The sequence below is a fragment of the Acomys minous genome (genome assembly GCF_964271855.1).
Source record: "Acomys minous genome assembly, chromosome: 7".
Classification (NCBI taxonomy): domain Eukaryota; kingdom Metazoa; phylum Chordata; class Mammalia; order Rodentia; family Muridae; genus Acomys; species Acomys minous.
In genome coordinates this window covers 107,448,343-107,471,454 of record NC_140488.1, presented here as the reverse complement: position 1 = coordinate 107,471,454, position 23,112 = coordinate 107,448,343, and the positions used below count along the sequence as shown (strand labels likewise).

Here is a 23,112-nt window from a genome sequence, read left to right as displayed (position 1 = left end):
GCTACGAAGATTTGATGCTCAGGTTTGAGTTCAGGCTGTTTTCAGAATCTCTGCTGCCTGGAGTAAACTGCAGTCCACTTCTTCCTGCAGGGCTTAGAAGGTTAATTTGCTTAAAGAGATTTATTTTGTCCCCTGAAATCTTGCTTCTACTATTGATGAATTTATCAAACTCTTTTATCACTGTACAAATATTATTTTGCACTCAAGTCTAATTTAGATTATAACAAATTCTTTGTTAATGGTATGTGATTCAATTATATTATTTTATCACATTATTTAGCTAGATTTTATGGGGGTAGTGCACTCACTATGTACCAGGTACTTGTCACCATGGCTGCTTCTTTCAAGACCAGCACATTAGCTACGTCCCCTGAGCCCTGCTGTTTCCATGGCTCTCGGAACAGCAGATTCTCAGAGATCTTACTTTATCCTGCCTCTGTCTTGTTATGACTGGCTCTGCAAAGTCCAGGGCTAAGCCTTTCTTCAACCTAATCAGTATGTACAGTGACTGAATACTATGTCACCCAGGAGTGTCTGGACTTCTAAATGTTCAGCAAGATCGTGCTAGGTCAGTCAAACATCGTCTGTTATCCGGAAGGTAAACATAGCAGGTCCTACTCATCCTGTCGAAGACTGGAAACATGGACGTTACAACCTAAAGGGTCTGTCTAGTGTTGGTCTGACGGTTTCTGAGGCTTTGGCCTTGATAATACGTGAGGTTTATCTATTCTTATCAACTTTACTGAAACATAATAGCATCCAGCAAACAGGTATCTGTCTGTAGGTTGTGCTTTATTTCCCAGCAATATTCTGTAGTTTTCAGTGTATGTATGGGTGTTAAATATCTTCTTTCAGATTTATCATTAAGGATTTTATGGCCCTGGTGCTATTTACAATGGTCTTTTTATGTTTTATTTGTAGTATGTTGAAACATAACTGATCTGTAGACATTGTGCTGGCATGTTTTTATGTCAACTTGACTGGGGCTAGTGTCATTTGGAATGATGGTACCTCATTTGAGAAAATGCCTCCACAGGATTGGGTCATGGACAAGCCTGTGCGGCATTTTCTTGATTTATGATTGATGTGGGCGGGGTGGGGGTGGGGCGGGGCGGGCCCGCCCCCGCCCCGCCCCACAGTGAGCTGGGCCACTCCTGAATGGGTGGTCCTGGATGATATAAGGAAACCATGGGGAACAAGCTAGTAAGCAGTGGTTCTCCATGACCTCTGCATCTGCTCCAGCCTTCAGCTCCTGGCCCTTCCCTCAGCAATGGAGTGTGACCTGAGAGCTGTAAGTTGAAATAAACCCTTTCTGCCCTGAGTCGCTTTTGTTCGTGGTATTTGATCACAAGCCATAACTGAGACAGTTGTTAACTTTGTATCCTGCAACACTACTGAACTCACTAGTTTTCCTAGCTGTTTTATAGATTCTTCAAAAAGATAATCACGCCTCCGGCGAGTAAGGATTTTCTTTCTTTTTCATCTACACGTTTTTATTTCTTTGTCCTACCTGATCTCACTGGCTGGAAGTGCCGGTACAATGTTGAGACATGATGAAAGCATGTATTCATCCGTGCTTTGTTTCTGATCACTAGAAGGGAGTCTGTCTCTTTCGGTCCTTTATTCTTTATCAGGTTGGAGAGGTTCCATCTCTCAGGTAAAGGTTCTCAGCTGCTCCTAGTTTGTTGAAGGCTTTTGTTGAAGTACGAGAAACGATGTTAGATTTTCTGTATTTCTATGATCATATACTTTATTAAAAATCTTTTACTATGTTTAATTAAGTGAATTTTTTTTCAAGTGTTATCAATCTGACATTCCTGAGGTGAACCTCACTGGGTCTTGGTTAGAAGTTTTACATATTGTATTAAAAAGGATTCTATTAGGAATTATTCTGTGTCCGTTTATGAAAAGTGCTATTGGCCTTCAATTTTCTTTTCTTAAAGCATGTTTCCCAAGTATTAATATCAGTTTCATGAAATGGGTAAGAAAAAAACCTCTCTCTGTCCTCCTCAATTTTGTGAAAGTTAGTATAGCTGCTATTTTCTCTACTGTAATTATGGAGGAGATTTCCCTAGTGAGGCCAGCTAGATTTCGGGTGTGATTGATGCTAAGGGGTCTGTTTTTAACTACAGACCCACATGCTTTAATAGGCATATTGCATTCCTATTATCTATTTCTTATCTGCTCTCCTTTTGTACTTTGTGTCTTTAGTGAAATTTGTCTGTTTCATCTGTGTTTTCAAATCTATTGTAATCCTAGTATTTTCTTACATTAATTTTTTTTTTCTTTCTCAGTCCTGGTAGAGTAATGTCTTGTCCTCTCTTCATTTTCCCTAGCGAAGGTTAGAAGATAATACAGCTAATCGAGAGCTCAGTCATCCACCTTATCATGTCCTTGGTTTTCTTTGATTTTCTGTTTTTCTTCTCATTGACTTCCACTATGATAGTTTAAGACTTTAGCTTTTTCATTTTATCTTGGCTTTTACTTTCTCTTTCTCTGTTAGTTTCCTTTTTCTTTCTCCTCTCTCCACCTCCTCTCTTCCCCTCCCTTTTGTTGATAGACTTTCATGTAGCTCAGGCTGGCTTCCTATTCCATATGTAGTTGAGGAGAAGCCAGTTCCTCGCCCTCAGGCCTCCACTTCCTAAGTGTTGGTTGATGGCAGCTATTCCTCACTGTCCTGGCCTCTGTTAGTTTCTTTAGATGTCAGCTGGAACATTGATTAGAGATGATGAAATTAGAGTTTAGTGGTATAAAGGTTCCTTCATGGACTATTTAAAGTCTATCCTCTAACTTTTAATTTTCCTAGTGTCTAATTTTGGTTTTTTTTTTTTTTGAGAGCTATAGCTCATACAGGCCTGCAGTTGACTTCAAAGTGGAGGCAGTCCTCCTGTTTAGATTCCCAAATGCTGTGCTTACCAATGTGAACCCTTATGACAGTAACTTGTTAATGGTTTCTAAATATTTGGAGGTTTAGCACTTGTCTTTTATGCTTTTGATTTCACATTTAATGTTATTTTGAACTGAGACTATACTATGAATGCTTTGGATTCTTTTCAACGCATTCAGAAAAAAAATAAGTTGATTTATATTTGTGTTTTGGCTCAAGATACAGTTTATCATGATAAGTTTTCCATGTACATTTGAAAGGAATATAAATTATTCTATTCTTGGATGGAGTGTTCTGTAATTGTCAGTAGGATCCGGTTGTTTGCTAGAAATTTCCAAGTTTTTACATATTTTCCAATTTTCTATTTTTTTCTATCAGTGGGGTTGAAATCTCCAACTATAATTATGTTATAGAGTTATTCATCTGTGTTCATTGTTTTATATTCAAATATTTGAAGCTTGGTTGTTAGGTGTCTACAAGTTTAGGATTAGTGTGTCAATTGAGTGTTTCATTTAATATAATGAAATTATCATTTTTATTCTAAAATCTACTTTTCAGCTTTCTTTTGATTAGCATTCATGTGCTTTATCCTTTCCCAGACTTTTACTTTTAATTATTTGTGGCATTATATTTAAGGTACCTTTTTGTAGACAGTATATAGTCAGTGCATTCTTGCTTTTTAAGTCCAGCCTTCAGATTTCTACTTTTAATTTATTTGTTTGGAACATCTACATTTTGAAATAACTTTATTTAGATGTAATTTTTATATTTTACAATTTACCCATTTGAAGTGTACAGTTGATTCATTTGAGACAAGATCATTTTATGTGGCCAAGAACTTATTATGTAGCCCAAGCTGGACTCAAACTCAAAGCAGTTTTCTTCTCTCTCTCTCTCTCTCTCTCTCTCTCTCTCTCTCTCTCTCTCTCTCTCTCTCTCTCTCAGTTCTGGGATTATAGTATCTGCCACCATGCCCAATTAAAAATGTACAATTTAATAGTTAAAATACATTTATAGTTGAAGAACTACCACAAAAATAGAACTTAACATTTTTATTATTTTGAAAGAAGCTTTGTACCCGTTAGCAGTGAATTTCTACTTCCTCAATCCATCCTAGGAAAGTGCCAAGTTACTTCTTGCCTAAAGACTTGTCTATTCTAGAAATTTCCTATAAATGGGACCATATAATATATGGTCATTTGTGACTAGCTTCTTTTACTGAGCACATTTTTTTCCAGGTTTACCCGTGCTGCAGCAGGCAAAGTACTTCATTTGATGGCTGAATAATACCCCATTGAGCAGCGGCAGCCTCGCACTTTGCTTAGCCATTCATCACTTGATGGATGTTTGAGTTGCTTCATTTTTTGGCTATTATGAATGATGTTACTGTGAACATTCCCCTATAAAGTTTTGGGTGGACATAGGTTTTCATTTTTCTTGGCTGTATGTCTCGGACAGGAATTTCTAGGTCATGTGGTAACTATGTTTAGTATTTCTGAGGAATTCCCAAGCTGTCTGCTACAGCAGCTGCACACTTTGCCTCTCCAGCAGCCTTGTATGAGGGCTCCAGTTTCTCAGCCTTGCTCACAGTTGTTGCTGTCTCTCATATTATTATTCCATTTGAGTAGGCGTTCTTTAATTTCTTTTCCACATTGACTTTCATGAAATTCTTAACTACAGTTGTTTTTAAAATGCCATATCAGATTGTCCATTGGTAGGGTAAAAAATTTTTTGGTCTTTTTTTTTAAACTGGCCTACTGACCTAGTAACTCGCAGTCCTAATGAGCTGTTGAGTGAATGTTCAAATAAGGTTTTTAAAAAGCAAATTTCTTCAGACTCTCTGTGTACCAAGATCACTCCAGCCTCGGTGTGGTGGCTCCCGTTTGTCATTCTAGCACTTGGGATGCAAAAGCAAGAGTTTCAGGAGTTCAGTGTCACCCTCAGCTTCAGAGCAAGTTTGAGGTCTGCCTGGCTTACCTAGTTAGATCCTGTTGCAGAACAAACAAACATAAACAGGACAACAACAACAACAACAACAACAACAACGGAAGACCATGGCAACTATACTTAGAAGTACTTTCACTATTTCTCCTACCTAATTGGCCTGGCTAGAACTTGTAGCACCACATCGAATAGCGATGTGATTGTACATACAGCTTTGTTTCTGATGCATTTGGTCCTTTCGCATTGATTATGAAAAAAAAACCTCTAGGCTTTTCAGAGGCACTCTTTAATTGAGTGGTTTTATATTGTGAAGGGGTATTGCAACCTCTGCCATAAGAGGGAGCCCAGAGAGTGTCATCAAGGCTCAGTGTTCTTAGCCTGAGGCACCTGTGTACCCTACAAGTGGAAGGTAGGAGGATGAAGGGCGATCTGGCCTTTTTTGCTCTCTGCCCACAATGCAACTCTGATGCTCTGGGATGTGGGGAGGGACCAGAAGCAATAGCAACCCACTCTCCTTGTGATTTAGCTTATGGCCGTGCTCATTGGGAGCTGGGAGAAAGAAATAGTTGGGTCTTGTTGGCTGCTCAGCTTGGCATCTTTGGAACCCAGAAATGAGGGGAGATGGTTACAAAATAAAAGTAGGTTAAGATCAGATTTCAGCTGTGTTCATTGTTCCTGGTGAAGTTAACTAGAGTTCCTGGAATTTGTGCTTCTCTACTGTCTGAATATCCTTAAAAAAAAAAAAAAAGCTCCAAAAAGTTGAAGTGATTTCTTTTAAGTTACCTCTAAAAAGCCCTAGTTAAATTGTTGCTCTTCTAGCAGGACAATCTGCCAAGCTCCTTACTCTGCCATTGTTGAAGGTTCAGGCAAGCCTTTGAGCTTAGAATTGAAAAAATGGGGATTACTTAAAAATCTGGCCAAAATGAACAAAGAACGCCTTACATCCTTTACCTAGATTCACCTATTTATTTTGCCCATTTGCTTTGTGGTCTCTGTGACCTAGTCTATAAATTCTTCTGTTATAGATACACAAATCATGAATCCCTGAAGAGAAAGGCACACCATTTGTGGCTAATAAGTGTGTATTCCTTAGGAATAGAAGCTCTTTTCTTACACAACCATAGTAAAGTTGGTTTTTTAATACGTTAGCATTGACTGATTTCATTTAGCATAAAGATTTAACTAAAAAGTTTTTATTGGGAATTTCATACCTTTGTGCCATTTGTTCCTTTATTTTTGTGTTTTATTTTAAACATCCTGTAAGTATAGTGGTGCACACATGGGTGTGCACACTCAGGTGTTTTTCTGATGATAGACATGTGCAGTAAAAATTATATGAGGCAACCAAGCCAAAGGTTGACAGAAATACTGTCATATCAGCTCAGCAGATCCTGCCAGCATCATATGTGACAAAAGGCAAAATACATTTCTCCCACTCATATCTAATATGAAGAAACACTGAGGAATTTACTAAAGATAAAAATCTTAGGAAATATTACATCTAGGCCTCAACCCAAGGATTTCTAATCCCTAAGTCTAAACTTTTCCAGTCACAATTCTTTGCTGAATACACTCTCAGCTGTCTACATGTGGCTTTGTTGTTGTTGTTGTTGTTGTTGTTGAGTTTTAAGGCAAAACCAACCAAATCAAACCAAAAGACCAAAAGAAAAAAAAGAAAGGAAAAGGAAAGGAAAAAAAAAGAACCCAACTCCCTATCTGTTAGCACTCAATTTCTAGCCACAGCCAATCACCAGCTCACTTTACTGTCTCTATAACCTACTCTGGATGGTTCACATAAATGAATAATACAATATGTGGCCTTTCATGTCTGGATTTTTTTCATTTAGCATAATGTCTTCAAGGTCCATCTGTGCTGTAATATGTATCATGTGCTTCATTCTTTTCATCGCTTAATGTTCCATTTTATGGATAGATTATAGTTTGTTTGTGGGAGTATGTTTTATTTTCATTTTAAATTATTATTTGCTATTAATATTTGTATGTGAGGTTTTTTTGATGGAGAAATGCTTTTATTTTTCTTGTGTAGTATTTTGTTCCTTGAATGACTAATATGATGTTGCTTCCACCTGATTCCATAGCTAATGTTATTTATGTAGCCTGTGACCCAGAGGAGATGTTATCATGTGCTCACAAGACAGGTCTTACTTGAGACAACAAAAATGGAAGTATGAAGGAATAAAAGTGGGCTGCCACTGGATGCCAAGACACTGAGGAGGGAATGGAGTGTGCAGGAGGTGGAAGGGGCGGTATTAAGCAGGTCTGTGTGCTGAACACAGGAACTTTTGATTGAGAGAAGGGATGAGTTAATTAATATTTACAGTATTCAATTGGGTACATATGGAACTTGAGAGCACCATTCATTTCATTGATATTCAAGGCATTCCTTTGTACCAGGGACAGTACAGAATACTGGCAGTGCATTGAGGAACACAATGGCGCGATTCTTGCCACAGTGGAACATGTGGCTTTAGTAAGGCAGACAGATAAAAACAATTATAATCAAGTATAGAGAGTGCTCTGCTGGGAGGAGAGAAGACAGGGCTTGAAGTCGGGCTTCTGAGACAGTGAGTGATTCCTTAAAGGGGGGGGGGTGTCTGAGATTGAGAAAGTCACAGTGGCAGGAGTTTAAGGCACAAGAAGAGACATCAAATTATTAAAACGAGTAATTGGAGATAAAAAAAGGTTTAGGAAGCATTCATAAGAAAGCATAGTTGCTAATACTATTCTCTTTCACTTTTGCATTTCCTGCAAGGGAAGAGATAGGCTTGCCTTTAGCCACATGGATGAAATGATACTTCTTGAGTCTCATTTTATTTGCCCCCTTGTGCCTTTAAATCTATCTTATCTACTGTCTGGAGATCTCATGTCACATTACTCCTGTACTGTAGACTCTGCTCTACCTTTATTATCATCTTTCAGAAAGCATCCCATGAATCCCAGCTCCACGTCCCTGTTGTCTACTGGACTTGCTGATCGCACTGCAACTTCAGTTACTTGTGATTATCCTAAGAAAAGAGACATGGCCATCAACCCAAGTATCTTTACAGTGCCTGATACATATGGACGCATGGACGAATTCAAACGGACCAGATTGGGAGAAAATTTTCATGTTTTTTTTTTTTTGCTACAAAAGAAGGAGTGAGCCATCATTGCTTCATTGAAAGAAAGCTAGGGGGCTGGAGAGATGGCTCAGTGGTTAAAAGCACTGACTGCTCTTTCAGAGGTCCTGAGTTCAAATCCCAGCAACCACATGGTGGCTCACAACCCTCTGTAATGTGATCTGATGCCCTCTTCTGGCCTCGGGTACAAGCAGGCAGAGTGCAGTATATGTAATTAATAAATAAATAAGTAAATAAGTAAATAATCTTTAAAAAGAAAGAAAGAAAGCTAGATTGTCAGCACAACCAATATTTTCTTCTGTCTTTTCTTTTCTCCTCTCTTTTGTTGTTTTGAGACAGGGTTTCTCTGTGTTGCCTTGGCTGGCTTCAAACTCACAGAGATCTGCCTGCCTCTGACTAATTTTTTCTTAAACAGGGGTGCTTTTGCAGGGAAGTTTTTCCTTTTAGTGAAAATAGATTTCCTTTTCTCACATATTATATCCTAATTACTCTTTCCCTTTCCTCTACTCCTCTCAGCTCCCCCCTCCCATCTGGATTCATTTTCTTTCTGTCTCTCATTAGAAAACAAACAGGCTTTTTATGGAATAATAAAATAAGAAGATTTTAAAAACCCTGACCCATTGGAAGTGGACAAAACAAACCAACAGAAGGAAAAGAGCCCAAGAGAAGGCACAAGAAACAGAGACCTACTCGTCCACATTCTCCAGGGACCTTTTGAGTTTTCTGGTTGTCAGATAGCTAGGGACATAATGGCATCTTGTCCAAGATCGCCTTCCAAATCAAACATTATTAAGCAGAGGTTGTGAAATTTGCCTTGGAATCTACTTTATCTTTTTTCCTTAAAGCGGTGGTTTTCAAAGTTTGGCCCTCAGCAGTGGCAGCACCGCCTAGGAGATAGTCACAAGGAAAATTCTATGGCCAAATCCTGAACTAGTGAGGGAGAAGGTCTGGGAGGGGGCAGGGTGGGGGCCAGTGCTGTTTTGACAAGCCCTCTAGAGGGTTAGGATGCATGTTCAAGTGTGAGAACCGTGTGGAAAATGAGAAATAATCCCTTTTCGTAATGGAACCACAGGGAAGCTAGCCAGCATCAGAAAGTCAAAAGTAGTATATTAGGAAAATCCACAGGAAGCAATGTTTTATAGGTTGAAGTGGTCATTATTAGAAAATGTTCCTGGAAGCCCGGCATGGTGGCACATGGCCTTTAATCTCAGCACTAGGGAGGCAGAGGCAGGTGATCACTATGAGTTCCAGGCCAGCCTAGTCTATAAAACAAGTCTAGGACAGCCAAGGCTACACAGAGGAACTCTGTCTTCAAACAAACAAACAAACAAACAAACAACCCTCCTTCCCCCAAAAGTTCCTGGAGATTTGCTAAACTGAGAAAGAGCAAAGGAGGGGAGATCCTCCTTAAGACTTCTGAAGTGGAGGGAGACAAGGATGATGTCATTATGGAGCAATAGGTTTGAGCAGGGAGTGGTCCTGAGAGCTTTTAGTTTGCAGTCCTATCTGCCAGAGAATGTACTTTAAAATTGATATTTAATATTAGTCGTGTGGGAATAACTTGTCAGTATGATTCTCTCCAACACAGCTGGTGTTATGCTTTGTGTTTTCTTCCAGGCTTGGTCTCTGTGTATACGTGTTGCTAGACAGTGCTTATCAAGGCATTCTCAAAGGTTAGGACGGATTTTTAATTTGATGTACTGGGTAAAGCAAGGCAAGTACACTTTGGCAAATTTTGTCATCTGAGGAGAGGTAGGAAATACTCCTGTTTCAAAAAATATTTTTCCCTAAGGCCAATTAAGGAAGGTGAGAACATAGATATGACTGTGAATCAATAGGTCTGCTTTAGGGAAGGATGCTTGCTTCATAAATGGGAATTACACATCTACGCTTCCTTTAGCTCATCCATTTAGATCATCTTCTGAAGGTTGTAATTGAGTGGAAGTTGGGGACTAGAGAAGGAGTCTAGAACATTTCTGTTTGTGAAGACGGTGGAGCAGTGGCAAGGCAAGGATTTTAGAATGTCATTTTATAATGGGGGTAGTCCCAGAGGTAAGGGACTTTGTACCCTAATGGTGAATACAGACTTGGAGGGGTGCAGTAGCTGTTCTCAGAGCATCTCCTTTCAAGATCTGAATCCGGTAACAGTGAGTGTAAGTGCTCCTCAGGACCCAGGGAAACTGATGGCACCTACCCAGTTTATAACTGCGGGAAACTGAAGTTCATGGACAGGGAATGCCAGAGTCTGATGTCAAGTGATTGTCAGTGCTAGAATTTTAAACTGTTCTGTGTCTCTCTTAGCCTAGTGTAACTTCCACAGTTATGCAGCTGTCATGTGGTACATCCCTAGAGTCTATGAGCTCCTCCATTCTTCCCTTTATTATTTGACTAAATAAGTGGTCCTTACTGAAGACTGTATATCAGGCCAACAAGAGAGCGTTTTCAAGTTATTTCTGTCCTCAAGGACTAACTGCATCCATGCAGGGATCCAGGAATGGAGGGAAGGAGAGGAAGAGTGGATGGATGGGTGGATGGATGGATGGAGAATGAGGAGGAGGTGGAGGAGAAGGAGGAGGAGACCCCTCTCATGCCTTTTTTCTTTCCCAGAAATCTAGGATGCTAGCTAGCAGGCTGATTTTAAAGTTGTAGAGCAGGTGGTGGGCAGGGCTGGGCCAGGAGCAGTGAGCCAGTTCAGCTGTGATGGGTGACAGCTGCTCCTCTTCAGTTGCCCACAACCAACTGATCTCAGTCACTTGGAGGAGGGACAGGGACGAAAGGTTCTTTTGTGTCCCTACGCAACTGGAGGGAAGCTTCCTGCATTTCAGATTTTATCTCTGCTGCAAACCAGCGATGTGACCCTGGGGTAAGTTGGCCCCTTAAATTCTCCAATGAGACAGAGTATGTCGAGGGTACAAGCGGAAGCTCTTTGTGATCTGAGGGAAGTGGGTTGATTTAAAGCCACATAGTCCTTAGTAACTGTATACCCAGTGCTCCTTTCGCAGGCATTTGACATGTATTGCAGGCATATATGAGGATGTAAACTGAAGCTCCTTCAAAGAGGCTACATTTTGAGATTCTAGATGATTTAAATTTTATTGATTAGAACACTGTTGCCTCATGGAGAGGTAAAGTATTATACATTAAGAAACCTAAGTTGTTAGGGTCAATTTGATACCCAGTTGTCATCAAACCCTGCATCTAGTTTAGCATCTTCATGTAATTATGAGGCTGGGAAGGAGTTGAATCTTGTGAAAGGATTCCTTCTCCCTCTCTCCCTCCATTTCTTCTTTCATGTAGGGGATAAAACCCAGGGCTTTGTGCATGGTATGCAAGTGCTTTACTATTGACCTACATCAATATCCTGCCTCACCTTTTTATAGGTTGCCTCCCTGATTACTCTACCTACCTAATTCTTGGGACCATAAAAAGTCTGTTCAGTCCCTTTGCAGATAGAGAACCATGCCTTTCTTGAGCTCATGTTGTTAGCTTAAGTGTTTCCAGGTATGCTTGTTCATGTTGGCTGTCAATATGACACTTGCTTGTTTCAGATTTTGTTTCTCTCCTTGATAATTAACTTGGGTTGAGTACATGCTGCACAAGGACTCTACCAGTGGTCCACATCTCACTCTTTATTTCCTTTTTAAAAAAGACTTGAGTCAGGGTTCCACTAAGGTGTCCAGCTGGCCTTGAGCTCACGTTATCGTTTAGGTAAGTGTTGAGCTTGCAGTCTTATTGCAACAGCTTTGAGTTGCTGGGATTACAAGTCTATGCCACCAGATTCAGCTTTTTCTCCTCCTCCTCCTCCTCCTCCTCCTCCTCCTCCCTTTTGCTTTTGACAAGAGGAGGCTTGCAAAGCATCTATTTGATTTAATGTGTGGCTGTTACCTATTGCCAGCAAAAGGTCCTGACCTATATCTGCAAAATAAGTGTTAGATTAGCTTATGTCTAAGACTTTCTCTATAAATATAACCTGCTTACAGTTTTTCTTGAATGCTAACTAATAGGAACACGTTGAAAAGCACAGTGGTTGCTCTTCATATTTTTGTTATTGTGGTGCTGGGGTGGAATCCAGGGACTTAAAATTCAAGATAAATGCTCTGCTGCTGAGCAACACTGTGGCCCTGCTCTTTAAATGTAAGTGCTCGTTTCCTTTCTTTACCATGTTAATTAATTTTGGTGTTGGGGATTGAACCTGGGGCCAATTTCGACTTTTAAAATACATGTCCACATTGATTGCTTTTGGTTATAGTCTCTATCTGCCTGTCTTCAAATCTCCTTTGAAAATTCTTATATAAAAATTTTAACCCCTATTTAATCTAAGTGTACCTTTTGTTTAGGTATTGTCATATGTTGAAAAGAAAGAATTGGCCTGTTGACTCCTCCCAAATGGTGTGTGTGTGTGTGCGCGTGTGTGTGTGTGTGTGTGTGTGTGTGAGAGAGAGAGACAGAGACAGAGACAGAGACAGAGAGAGAGAGCGACAGAGAGACAGAGACAAAGAGACAGAGAGAGACAGAGAGAGACAGAGACACAGAGACAAACAGAGAGAGAGAGACAGAGAGAGAGAGAGGGAACAGAGTCAGAGACAGAGACAGAGAGAGACAGAGACAGAGAACACCTTCTTTCTATGTAGCCCAGGTGATTTGTTTTGTGTTTATTAAACATTTTTTACATATACATTTATATTATTACACATGCATACAAAGCCCAGGTAATTTCTACTTGAATTCTTTCTACTTCACTTTCTTGAATGTTGAGATCATAGTTGCATCTTACCATACCAGGCCTACACAGTTTTCTGAAAAGTCTATTTTTAACTCTTTCTCTTTCTCCTTCCCTCCATCATGTTCTCTCTCTCTCTCTCTCTCTCTCTCTCTCTCTCTCTCTCTCTCTCTCTCTCTCTCTCTCTCTCTCTCTTTCTCCCTCCCTCTCCCCCCTGTGGACACACATGAATGCAAGTATCCAGGGAGGGTGGGGCAGAAAAAAATCTTGCATCCCCCTAGAACTGGACTTAGAGGAAACTGTGAGCTGCCCAAGGTGGGTTCTAGAAATCAAAGTTGAGAGTCTTTGCAATAGCAGTATACATTCTGTTCTTAAGCTCTAAGGCATCTCTCCAACTCCCAAACCTAGATATTTTTAAAGCCAATATGGACAGTTAAGCCAAGAGTAAAATGTATGTGGAAAGATAGTAGAGTTCCAGAGAGTATAGCATGATTAGATTGTGTTGCTGGAGGCATAGTATTCTAATGGGAACAGCTGAAGTGTAAACTTCTATGGTGGTTTGAATAAGAATGGCCCTCATAGGCTCATATATTTGAATGCTTAATCATCAGGGAGTGGCACTACTTAGAAAGATTAGGAGGAGTTGCCTTACTGAGGTAGGTGTGGCCTTGTTGGAGGACGTATGTCACAGAGGATAGGCTTTGAGGGTTCAAGTTCAGCCAGGCCCAGTGTTTCTTCTTCCTGCTGCCTGCTGATCTGCATGTAGAACTTCTCCAGCACCCTATGTCAGCCTGTGTGCTTCCCATCATGATAACGGACTTCACCAAACCGTAAGCAAGCCCCAATTAAATGCTTTTCTTCACAAGAGTTGCCATGGTTATGGTATCTCTTTTTCCTCAGATAGGTTTCCAAGGAAACCAAGTTGGTCTTGAACTCATTATGTATCTGAGGATGACCTTGCTCCACCTCCCAGATGCTGGATTGAGAGGCATGTGCCATACCCAGTTTATGCAGTGCTGGGACTTGAACCTAGGGCTTTGTGAGTGTTAAGCAAGCACTTTACCAACTGAGCTACATTCCCAGCCATGACACAAAACCATTTTCGAAGCCTAAAAGGCTTCTATAAGGCATGATTTAGATGTCAGTGAGATGGCTCAGTGGGTAAGGACAACCTGAGTTAGGTCTCCAGAACCAACAAGGAGAGGACTAACTCTTGCAAGCTTTTCTCTAACGTTCACATGTACACCATGGAACACACACACAAAATAAATAATATGAAATATGTTTTAGATATATTTTATCTATTTGTTTAATCCAGAGGAAATTATCAGCTTATCAACTATGAGACTGTGTTAGAATTTTAAAAAATTTTCTATATTAAATTTTTTTAAATCAAAATCGTAGCTACTTTTAATCCTTATTTTGTTTAAAACATTTTAATTTTAGTGTACTTTATTTTAAATTGCATTAAGAAATTAAGATACAGCTTTTAATTTTTCATTTAATTTCAAATTTCAGGTTATGGTCTCATAATATAATCCAGACTGGCCTTGGCATCACAATTCTCCTGCCACAGGTTCCTAAGTAGCTAGGTTGCAGGCATTTGCCACTATGCCATTTCTAGCCCACTAGTTCCACTTTGATAGCCTTTCATAGTTTGAATCCTTGCTGCATGTGGAATGACTTTTAATCGTTTTTCTAATAGCAATTATTAACAATTCCTTTCCACTAAGAACCAAAGGCATGATGTGAACTTGGTTTTCTCTATCCAGTCACCCATATAGTTGAAGTTACTTGCATCTTACCCTAATTTCAGATTTCATGATTAATGCATTGCTCAGTCTTTTGGCCTTGTCTACACTTCATTTATTTTTATTCTGGAAGCTGAATCCACACACTATATCCTAACCCCCCCCCCAAAAAAAATGATGAAATGAGAGAAAATCCCAAACTGATGTTGAAATTGCATCAAAAGCCACCATGGTATTCAAATGTTTCATGCTCAGTGTTAATGCTTTAGTTTTAGCGGGTCTTCATTCTGTTTACATATTTGTTAAACGAAATTTGAAAGTGTAAAAGTTGTGTCTTTTAAGAATCACGATTGAAATCCAAACATTAACAGATGTGTTCCTTTCTCTTGCTAGCACCCTGAAAATAGCAACCGTTAACCTTTGAGCAGAATAGCTAAAGGGTACGGAGAGGAGCGCTTTGTGCTACAGTCACTTGCAGTAAAGCTAAGGGCGGAGCCTCTGTAGCAGGGATTTGTAATTCATCAAGGTCTTGGAGGCATCATTTAGGAAATTAGTCTAAGTCCTAAGTCCTTGGGCCCAGTATACTTGGACTTTCAATTTTATGGCTTTGAGATGTTTAGAACCTGTAGGCTAAGTACTGGCAGGTACGGGGATGATCAGTTGGTCCTTTTTCCTTTATCTGCCATAATCACCAATGCTCATTTCTTTCTGTTTGCTCTTCTAAGTTTGGGCTGTTCCTTATTTTTTTTTTTTAAATCAGAGTGACAGTGATTAAAATCTGCCTTTACTAAATAGATGGTCTTTAGGGAAACTATGGAAAAACGTCAGAATAAACTTTTAAAAATCTCTTTGAATGTCTTAAAGGGCCCTAAGGAGCATAGGTTGCGGGAGGGGAGGCTTCGGGTGTCTACTTTCAGGATTTCTTTTTAAATTCCAACAGATAACAACGGCATGATACAGAATGGCAAAAGCATTTTTTTTTTAAAATCCTATCAAGGGCTGCTGATCACAGAAAGAATTCAGTGAAGGGTCATGGGGAAGAGCAGTGGGGAGCAACTTCTACAAAGTGAAGGCATAGACCGTATTTCCTTCATCTGGTTTCTAAGCTAGGAGACGAGAACATAAAGCCCCCTTTCAATAAGTACAGCAAGTCATTTGCAAGAAGGACTTCATTTTCATGCGTCTGGCAATTATGAGAAAGAGAGGAGAGGAAAACAGAGACCCACTGAGTGACTTACATAAAGACTGCCCTTCTCCCAGAAGTACAGATTTTGAATGCACGTGGCAAAAATCCCACCAAAGCATTCTCACTGTTGTAGTTCAAGCATGTGTGCACTTATAGAAACGCATTTAAAACCCCAACTCTTGATACTGTTATGTCCGTTGTCACAGATTCTTCTTTTGCTTCCGCCTGTATGTGTATCAAATGAGAATGTCTTCTTTTTGATTTTTATTGCTTGTTAGACATTTAAATTTTACTTTCGTTATTATCTTACTTTTTTTTTTTTGGAAACAAGATCTCATAGCCTAGACTGGCATTCAATTTGCTATACAACTAAGGATGAGTTTGAACTCCTGATTCTCCTGCCCCTAGTTTCCAAATGCTGGAATTGGAGGTGTACACTACCACTCTGGGCCTAGTCTTTTTCTTCCTTCTTTTCTTTGTTTGGTGTTGATTTGTCTGTTTGTTTTGAGGGTCTTACTCCTTTGGCCTGGAATTCACTATGTAGCCTAGGCTGGCCTTGATCTCCAGGTGATCCATTTGCCTCACCCTCTAGAGTGCTGTGACTATAGGTAACTATAGGTGTTAGTTGAAGATTTTTTCAACTAACATGTTATTAATTTAATTTATTGATTAATTTCCATGCATCAGTAGGACACAAATATTTTTGATGGATGAATTAAAGGGTTGCCTAAGTTCCATAAGAGTCTGCACCTTCCCCTACCATATTGACGCAGAGAAAAAAATCTATAATTTGCATAAATAATTTTAGACAGAGATTATATGCTTTGTTCATGTGCAAATACCTCAAATTGAGGCATCGATGAGTAAAGTAAAAGGAAGTAATGATTTGATCACATTTTGGGGACAAAAAAATGTGAGCACAGCCATGTTCACATATGAAATATGTTTTGTACAGAGTACCTTTGATAAAGAAGAAAGGGCTATTTCTGGGCAGGCATGCTCTCTGAATAGGGAGTTCTGCATCAAAACAGTCGACATGTGATGTGTTGATGTGATCTTGCCTTCTTTTCTACCTAACACTGTAGTGTCAGTGACCTTCACAACCATTTACTTGTGCTTTGTTTCATGAGTTCTTCATTAAAACAGTCTGTCCATAACCTTTGTTTTGAGGAGCTCTTGACTTGATATTTAGAAACTAGGCTTTGAGGCATCATATTGTTGTCATGGAATAGTGATAGAAATGTGAAACTATCATGGTAAAACCTAAGGCTTAAATTATTGTCATCTTTTCAATATTTAGTCCTTATAATATATATGTGCTCATCTAGAATAATTCTGTGGGGTGTGTGTGTGTGTGTGTGTGTGTGTGTGTGTGTGTGTGTGTGTGTGTGTGTATGTGTGTGTTGATGGGGTAAAAGGGATTTCATCCCCCCTTTCAGTATTTGGCAGATGTTTATTATAGGAACAGCAATGTAGCTTATTTTTGTAATTTGCTTTACTTTCTGAACACATAATTTTTAGTCTTGGTTCTCAAATATTGTCCACCTTTTAGGTTAGATAATTCTGTAGTGTGAGGATAATGCTCTTTAAATCTTACATCACTCATTACTTTTCATATTTGGATATAGTGATCAAATTTTCTATTATGGTTAATTAGGAATTGTGACTACATATCTTTCTTTTTAATGTCTGTCTTCAGAAGAATGCTGACTTCCTTAGTTCTATCATCATCTATAATATTAAAAGAACATACTTCTGCAGGAGGCTCTCATGCAGCCCAAGTGGGCTTCATACGCACTATGTAGCTGAGGATGACCTGCTTCAGCCTCCTAAGTGCCTGTGACTCCAAGACAAGCTGAAAAGAGCTTCTATTTTTAAAAAATATCAGATTGAATGCTGAACCTTTAGGTTTTAGGTTTTAACAGTTATATTTATTCAGCTATTATTTTTTTTGACTACTTGTGTTTCTAACTAGGGAAGATGAATGAAGAATCCCTTTAAAGTTGATATATCATTCGCTAACATTTTGGTTAGAGTTTTATACCTCTGTTCATAAATAAAAACCAATCTGTAGTTTTCATTTGGAGTTTTTTGACACACTTTTGGGTTTAATAATGAAGTTGACATCTGCCTCATGAAAATTAACCTGATTGAGCCATTTGTATGGTGACTTCATTGATCACTTCATTATCTTTCAAAAAACAGTATTTTATTTTGAAATTTATTGATAAATTTATTTTCTTTTGAAATGTGTTTATAATATTGCTTATTTATTGTTTTATTAGGTTCCTTATTCTTCTTTTAGGTGTACCTATTTTTCTTTTGAGAAAGTTCTTGTTTATGAATTTTAGCATATTTGCATATAGAATGCCCTAATTTAAGTGCCTTTTATTTAGTTTGTAAGGGACACCTGTCTTTTTTCAATCAATATATTCTTACCAATTTTATCTTAACAAAAAGTATGAATAAAAGCATAAAATGTGTATATTAATAGGGTACCATGTAGTGTTTTGTACATGTATACACTGTATAAACTTTAAACCAGGCTAAACTTATCTTTTTTTCCTTTCCTTCTTTCCTTCCTTCCTTCCCTCTGTCTTTCCTTCCTTGCTTGCTTTCTTTTCTTTCTCTCTTCCTGTCTTCCTTCCTTCCTTCCTTCCTTCCTTCCTTCCTTCCTTCCTTCCTTTCTTAGAAAGGGTCTCTCTGTATAATAGCCCTGGCTGTCCTGGACTCACTTTGTAGATCAGCCTGACCTCGAACTCACAGAGATCCGCCTGCCTCTGCCTCCCAGAGCCCTGGGGTTACAGGCGTGCACCACTGGCTTATCTTTTCAAACACTGTGATGTTCAGTTTCAGCTACCGACTTGATACAATCTGGAATCACTACAGGAAAGGATGTGAGCATGTCTGTGGGGGAATTAGTTGTGATAGGAATATCTGTTCTCTGTGAGTAAAAACAGTCCCTAGGCAGGGGGTCCTGGACTGAGTTATTAGTGGAAAAAGCTAGCTGGGCACTGGCATGCTTGCATTGCCCTTGGCTTTTGACTGTAGACCTAATGTGAGCAGCTGCTCCAGGCTCTTGATGCCTTGACTTTCCTACCCCAATGGACTGTAATTTAGAACTGTAATTTAGAACTGTGAGCTAAAATGAGCCCTCTCTTCCTTAATTTTTTTAAAAAAAGAATACTCATTTTATTTGATGCTGGAGAGATGGCTTAGCCATAAAGAGCCTATACTGTCCTTCAAAAAGGATTCACATTTGCCTAGCATCCAATGTCAGGCAAGTCACAATGGTCTGTAACCCCATCTCCAGGTTCTGACACCTCTGGCTTCTGTGGGCACCTGTAACACACACACACACACACACACACACACACACACACACACACACACACACACAAAATAAATCTTGAAACCACATTGACATTGTTTTTAATTCTGTCTCTGTGTGCGTCTGTGTATGGTTATGTGCACTTGTGCATGGTAGCTTTCTTTCTCATTGCTCTGACAAAAGCAACTTAAGGAAGGGTTTGTTCTGACTTCTCATTTAAGAAATATAGCTCATCACCATGAGAAAGGCATGGCGGAAGAGCATAAGGAAATTGGTCATGTTCCATGTGAAGTTGAGAAGAAGGGAGAGGCTGGTGTTGATGCTCAGTGTGTCTTATCCTGTGCCTCTTTTTATTTTCAGCCTGGAACCCCAGACCAAGGGATGATACTATTCCTATCCCCGATGGATCTTCCCCTCTTCATTTAACCCTCTCTGGAAATACCTTTGGAGGCACCCCCAGAGGTATATTTTTAGGTGATCCCAAGGCCAGTCAAGTTGACAATGAAAATGAACCATTGCAGTGTGTTTACTTCTCTTTCACTATGGAACAATCACATTTTCAGAGGAAAAAAAGATGCAAATATGTAGAACTATGCCTTAGAACTAAGTGTTCTGTAGCTTAATTTTAAAAAGCTGGTCTAAAGAATATATGCTTAAACTTATCAGCAAAGGTTCATGACCTTGGTAATCTTCCCAAACAGAAAATTACACAACAAGGACAAGTTGGAAAAGTTAACAGGAACGCGGAAGAAGATGAGGGAACCGGGTGATATTGCCAACACACTTTAGAAATGATAAACTGTTTTTGTGTTCCTGTCCTATGCGCCTAAAATATTTCATTGGCCTAAATCCATCAATCTCATCTGCTTATTGAAATTTCAAGACGGCAATCTGTCTGAAACTGAGGCCACATCGTTGTTTGTACCTGCTAAGCTGGTCAACAGCTGCTCATAGTCTCCTTATATGGGGGTGTTTTCTTGCATTTCGCAGCCATCTCCTTTGGAGATTAAACGGTGCAGTTCTTATACAAGATAGATGGTGTCTTATCTGGTAAGACCATTTCTTCACTAGATTCATGGAGTTTATCTGTGTGTGTACCTTTGAGTTACTAACAGCAAAGCACTGTTCAAAGAAGTCTAGGATAATTAGTATGTATTTATACATGTATAAAATTATCAGAGGGCAAACTCAATAAAAGTTAAAAAAGCAGTCTATTAAATGCTGCTTATTAAATCCAGCCCTGCCAGGTACAACTTTTGCAAGGGGAAAAAATGACTACTATGATGTCTTTGGCATGATCCACATACTGCAAATTGAATACTTCCAGACCACTGGTGTTACTTTATGAGACAGTATTTCCAAGGACTCTTCATTCTTCCTGGAAGTCCTCATGCAAAGGGGCAATCTGTTCAGAATCTCAGATGCCATTCTGTTGCCTGTGTCTGAGAAGGAAGGCCAGGGAGGCTGGGCACATGGCTCTTTTCGGATGCACTCAGTGAATGTGAGGGGATTTCAGGGAAGGAAGCATGCAGACTGGTTTGCAGATTGCTTACAGTCTCTTTGTTAACTGTTGCTTTTCTAACTAACCCCTTTGCTTTCTGTGTTTACAATCCCAATCCATCTCACCTCGCAGAAAATCCCCCTGCATCTTGCAAGCCGGCCTTTTGCATCTCCTAGTTTCTTACTAACCTGCCTATTACTTGTCATCCTTCCTTAGGACTTAGCTTTTGCTTTTAGAGAAACTGAGTCCTTTTTGGCTCATCAAGAAACCTTGGCAAACCTCTACTCAGATCTACCCAATGGACAGGACATTCACTGACTCTGACATGAACTGTGGTGCCCCATATGTGACCACATTCCCTTGGTGGGGAGGCCTGGTGGCACTCAAAGAAAGAATAAGCAGCCTACCAAGATGAGACTTGATAGCCTGTGACCATATGTTGGGGGAGGAGGTCCCCCTTGGTCATAGACCTAGGGGAGGGGAATAGGGTGAAAGCTGAATGGAGGGAGGAACGGGAGGATAACAATTGAGTTGTAATCTGAATAAATTAATGAAATTAAAATTTTAAAAATTAAAAAAATAATTACTGTTTCTTCAGGGGAAAAAAAAAAGAAACCCTGGGCTCCTATTATGCCTTTGTATCCTCACATAGGCAGCAAATGGAAGCGTTACCCCTCCAGTGCTGTTCTTGTCCATTATGTTCCAAAGTACCTGAATCCCATTAGGGCCTACTAGATTTTTTTTTCCTCTTTCAAGCAAACCCAACAAACATGTCCTACAAAGTCATTGTTTTCATCATCTCCTTTTCTTATTCATGAGTATTTATGGCCTGAGCTAGAAATTATTGCAATTTCCTTAAATTTCCAGGCTTTTGTTATCTCCCCTAACCTAATTGATCTTTTCTTAAATCACTTAGCACTCCAAAATATCTTAGCCCCTTCAATTGTAGTTGGTATCACAGTCCGCTCACTACCATTCCTTCTTGAAATAGCTGTGCTGAAAAACCTGTTTATTTTTAATTACAGTTTCAGCTTCTTTAAACCAGTACAGATTGTCATCTTTGCAAAATATAATAAAATCACTGCAAATTAAACGTATAAAGCCATATGAACATAAGCTTCATTATTATTAGATTCATAAGACATAAACTCACTGTCTAATTGCTATAGAACTTCATATGTACCTGCTGATGTCTGTACTTGTCTCCCTAAATGTAGATAATAAGGAGCTTGGGGCTGACACAGGCCTTGAGCCATAGTGTGAGTAACATGGCCCTGCCTTATCTTATCCCTTCTCACATTGCCTTGCTCTTTACCGAGTCTCTCCCTCTGCACTGGTCTGGCCCATGATGCCCTGTCTCATTGTCAGCTGCCTTATCTGCCTGGGCTACAGATCTAGGCTGGATTCACATTGCAACTCCATGAAGCTGTGTAGCCTTGGCTGTCCTGTACCAGCATTGTAGATGAGGCTGGCCTCGAACTTACAGAGAGGCCTCTGCCTCCCTAGTGCTGGGTATGTGTCACCACTGCCTGGCTGGAATCCCTTTAATATTATACTGCTCAGCACTGTTGTATGTACCTTTTTTTTCTACAACCATCCTTTCTCTGTTAGACTCCCCTGATTCATGCTTTTGCAAGGAGACTGAGTTCCTACAGATTATGAAACATGTCTTCCTTCCAGAAAGCTACATACTGTATCTTAGCAGCTGGCCATATAAGTCTTTTGATACATATGGGCCAAAGAAGTGAAGCAGTTTTTTTTTTGCAGATAAAAATATCTTATGTTATCTCCTTTAAAATGTGTCCTCGATAATATATAAAAAGATACTTATAACATATGTTTTAAAAGTACATTAAACTGATGGATTATAGTCTAGGCACATATAAAGCACTTTCCAGCATTATCTCTTACGGAACTTGTTGGTCACTCTGCAGAGTTGACTGTGGTGGAAGGTTTCACGGGGTGTGGTACCTTTTTTTTTTTTTAAGACATTTTATCCTGCTTCATACCAGATATATTGAGTCTCAATTTTATAGACTGTCATGCGTTAGGAGTATTATGAGACTTCAAATATTTTTTATTTGTCTAATTTCAACCTGTGTGTGTGTGTGTGAACACACAATTTTTTTAGAGGTTAGAGAAAGCAATATACCAAGAGAGAGCTGAATTAGCCCATTTCAGGTTAGGGCATCCAGTCTCCACACCTGTTGATTGATTGGCCAGTAGTTTATTCTTTGTGCACTTCTTGTAAGGTCAGGATTTGTTGTTGGTATCCCATTGGTCCATCTCAACCAGTGAATTCTCCTATGCCATTTAAACATCTGTGTGTCAAGGCATTTACTGACGCTACCACTTTAGACTAAGGACACTGAGAAAATGGCAAACTTGCTAATTAAGCTGTAACGCACTTGCAGAGTAGTGGACAAATCCAAAGTCATAGCTCAGTGCCTTGCCGCAAAGTGAACACAGGTGCGTAACCAAAAAGCGGTGAGACTTTACTTGGGACCCTTGTTTGCCTTCTTTCACAGCCCCAAGGATGGTTTCTTAAACACATGGCATTAGGGAGGGTGTATACTGTGACCTGGAAAGGGTAATCCATGTGCCGAGGTGCCGCTCACTTGAAGGAATTACGCCTTTGACTTGCTTCTTTAT

General features: G+C 39.5%; 1 protein-coding gene across 5 annotated transcripts in view; it reads left to right on the top strand.

Annotated features, from left to right (window-relative positions):
• CLCN5 (chloride voltage-gated channel 5) overlaps window positions 1–23,112 on the top strand; it is a 163,924-nt gene that overhangs the window by 31,777 nt on the left and 109,035 nt on the right. For 2 of the 5 annotated variants that reach the window (XM_084790026.1, XM_084790027.1), the window contains one exon: window positions 19,320–19,421. The exons of 1 other annotated variant lie outside the window; for it this stretch is intronic. In XM_084790026.1, coding sequence (XP_084646152.1) covers window positions 19,320–19,421 — 102 coding nt within the window. Of the gene's footprint in view, window positions 1–1,185; window positions 1,292–19,319; window positions 19,422–23,112 lie in introns of those variants that run through there. 2 more of the 5 variants (XM_084790029.1, XM_084790030.1) reach the window with 2 other exon arrangements.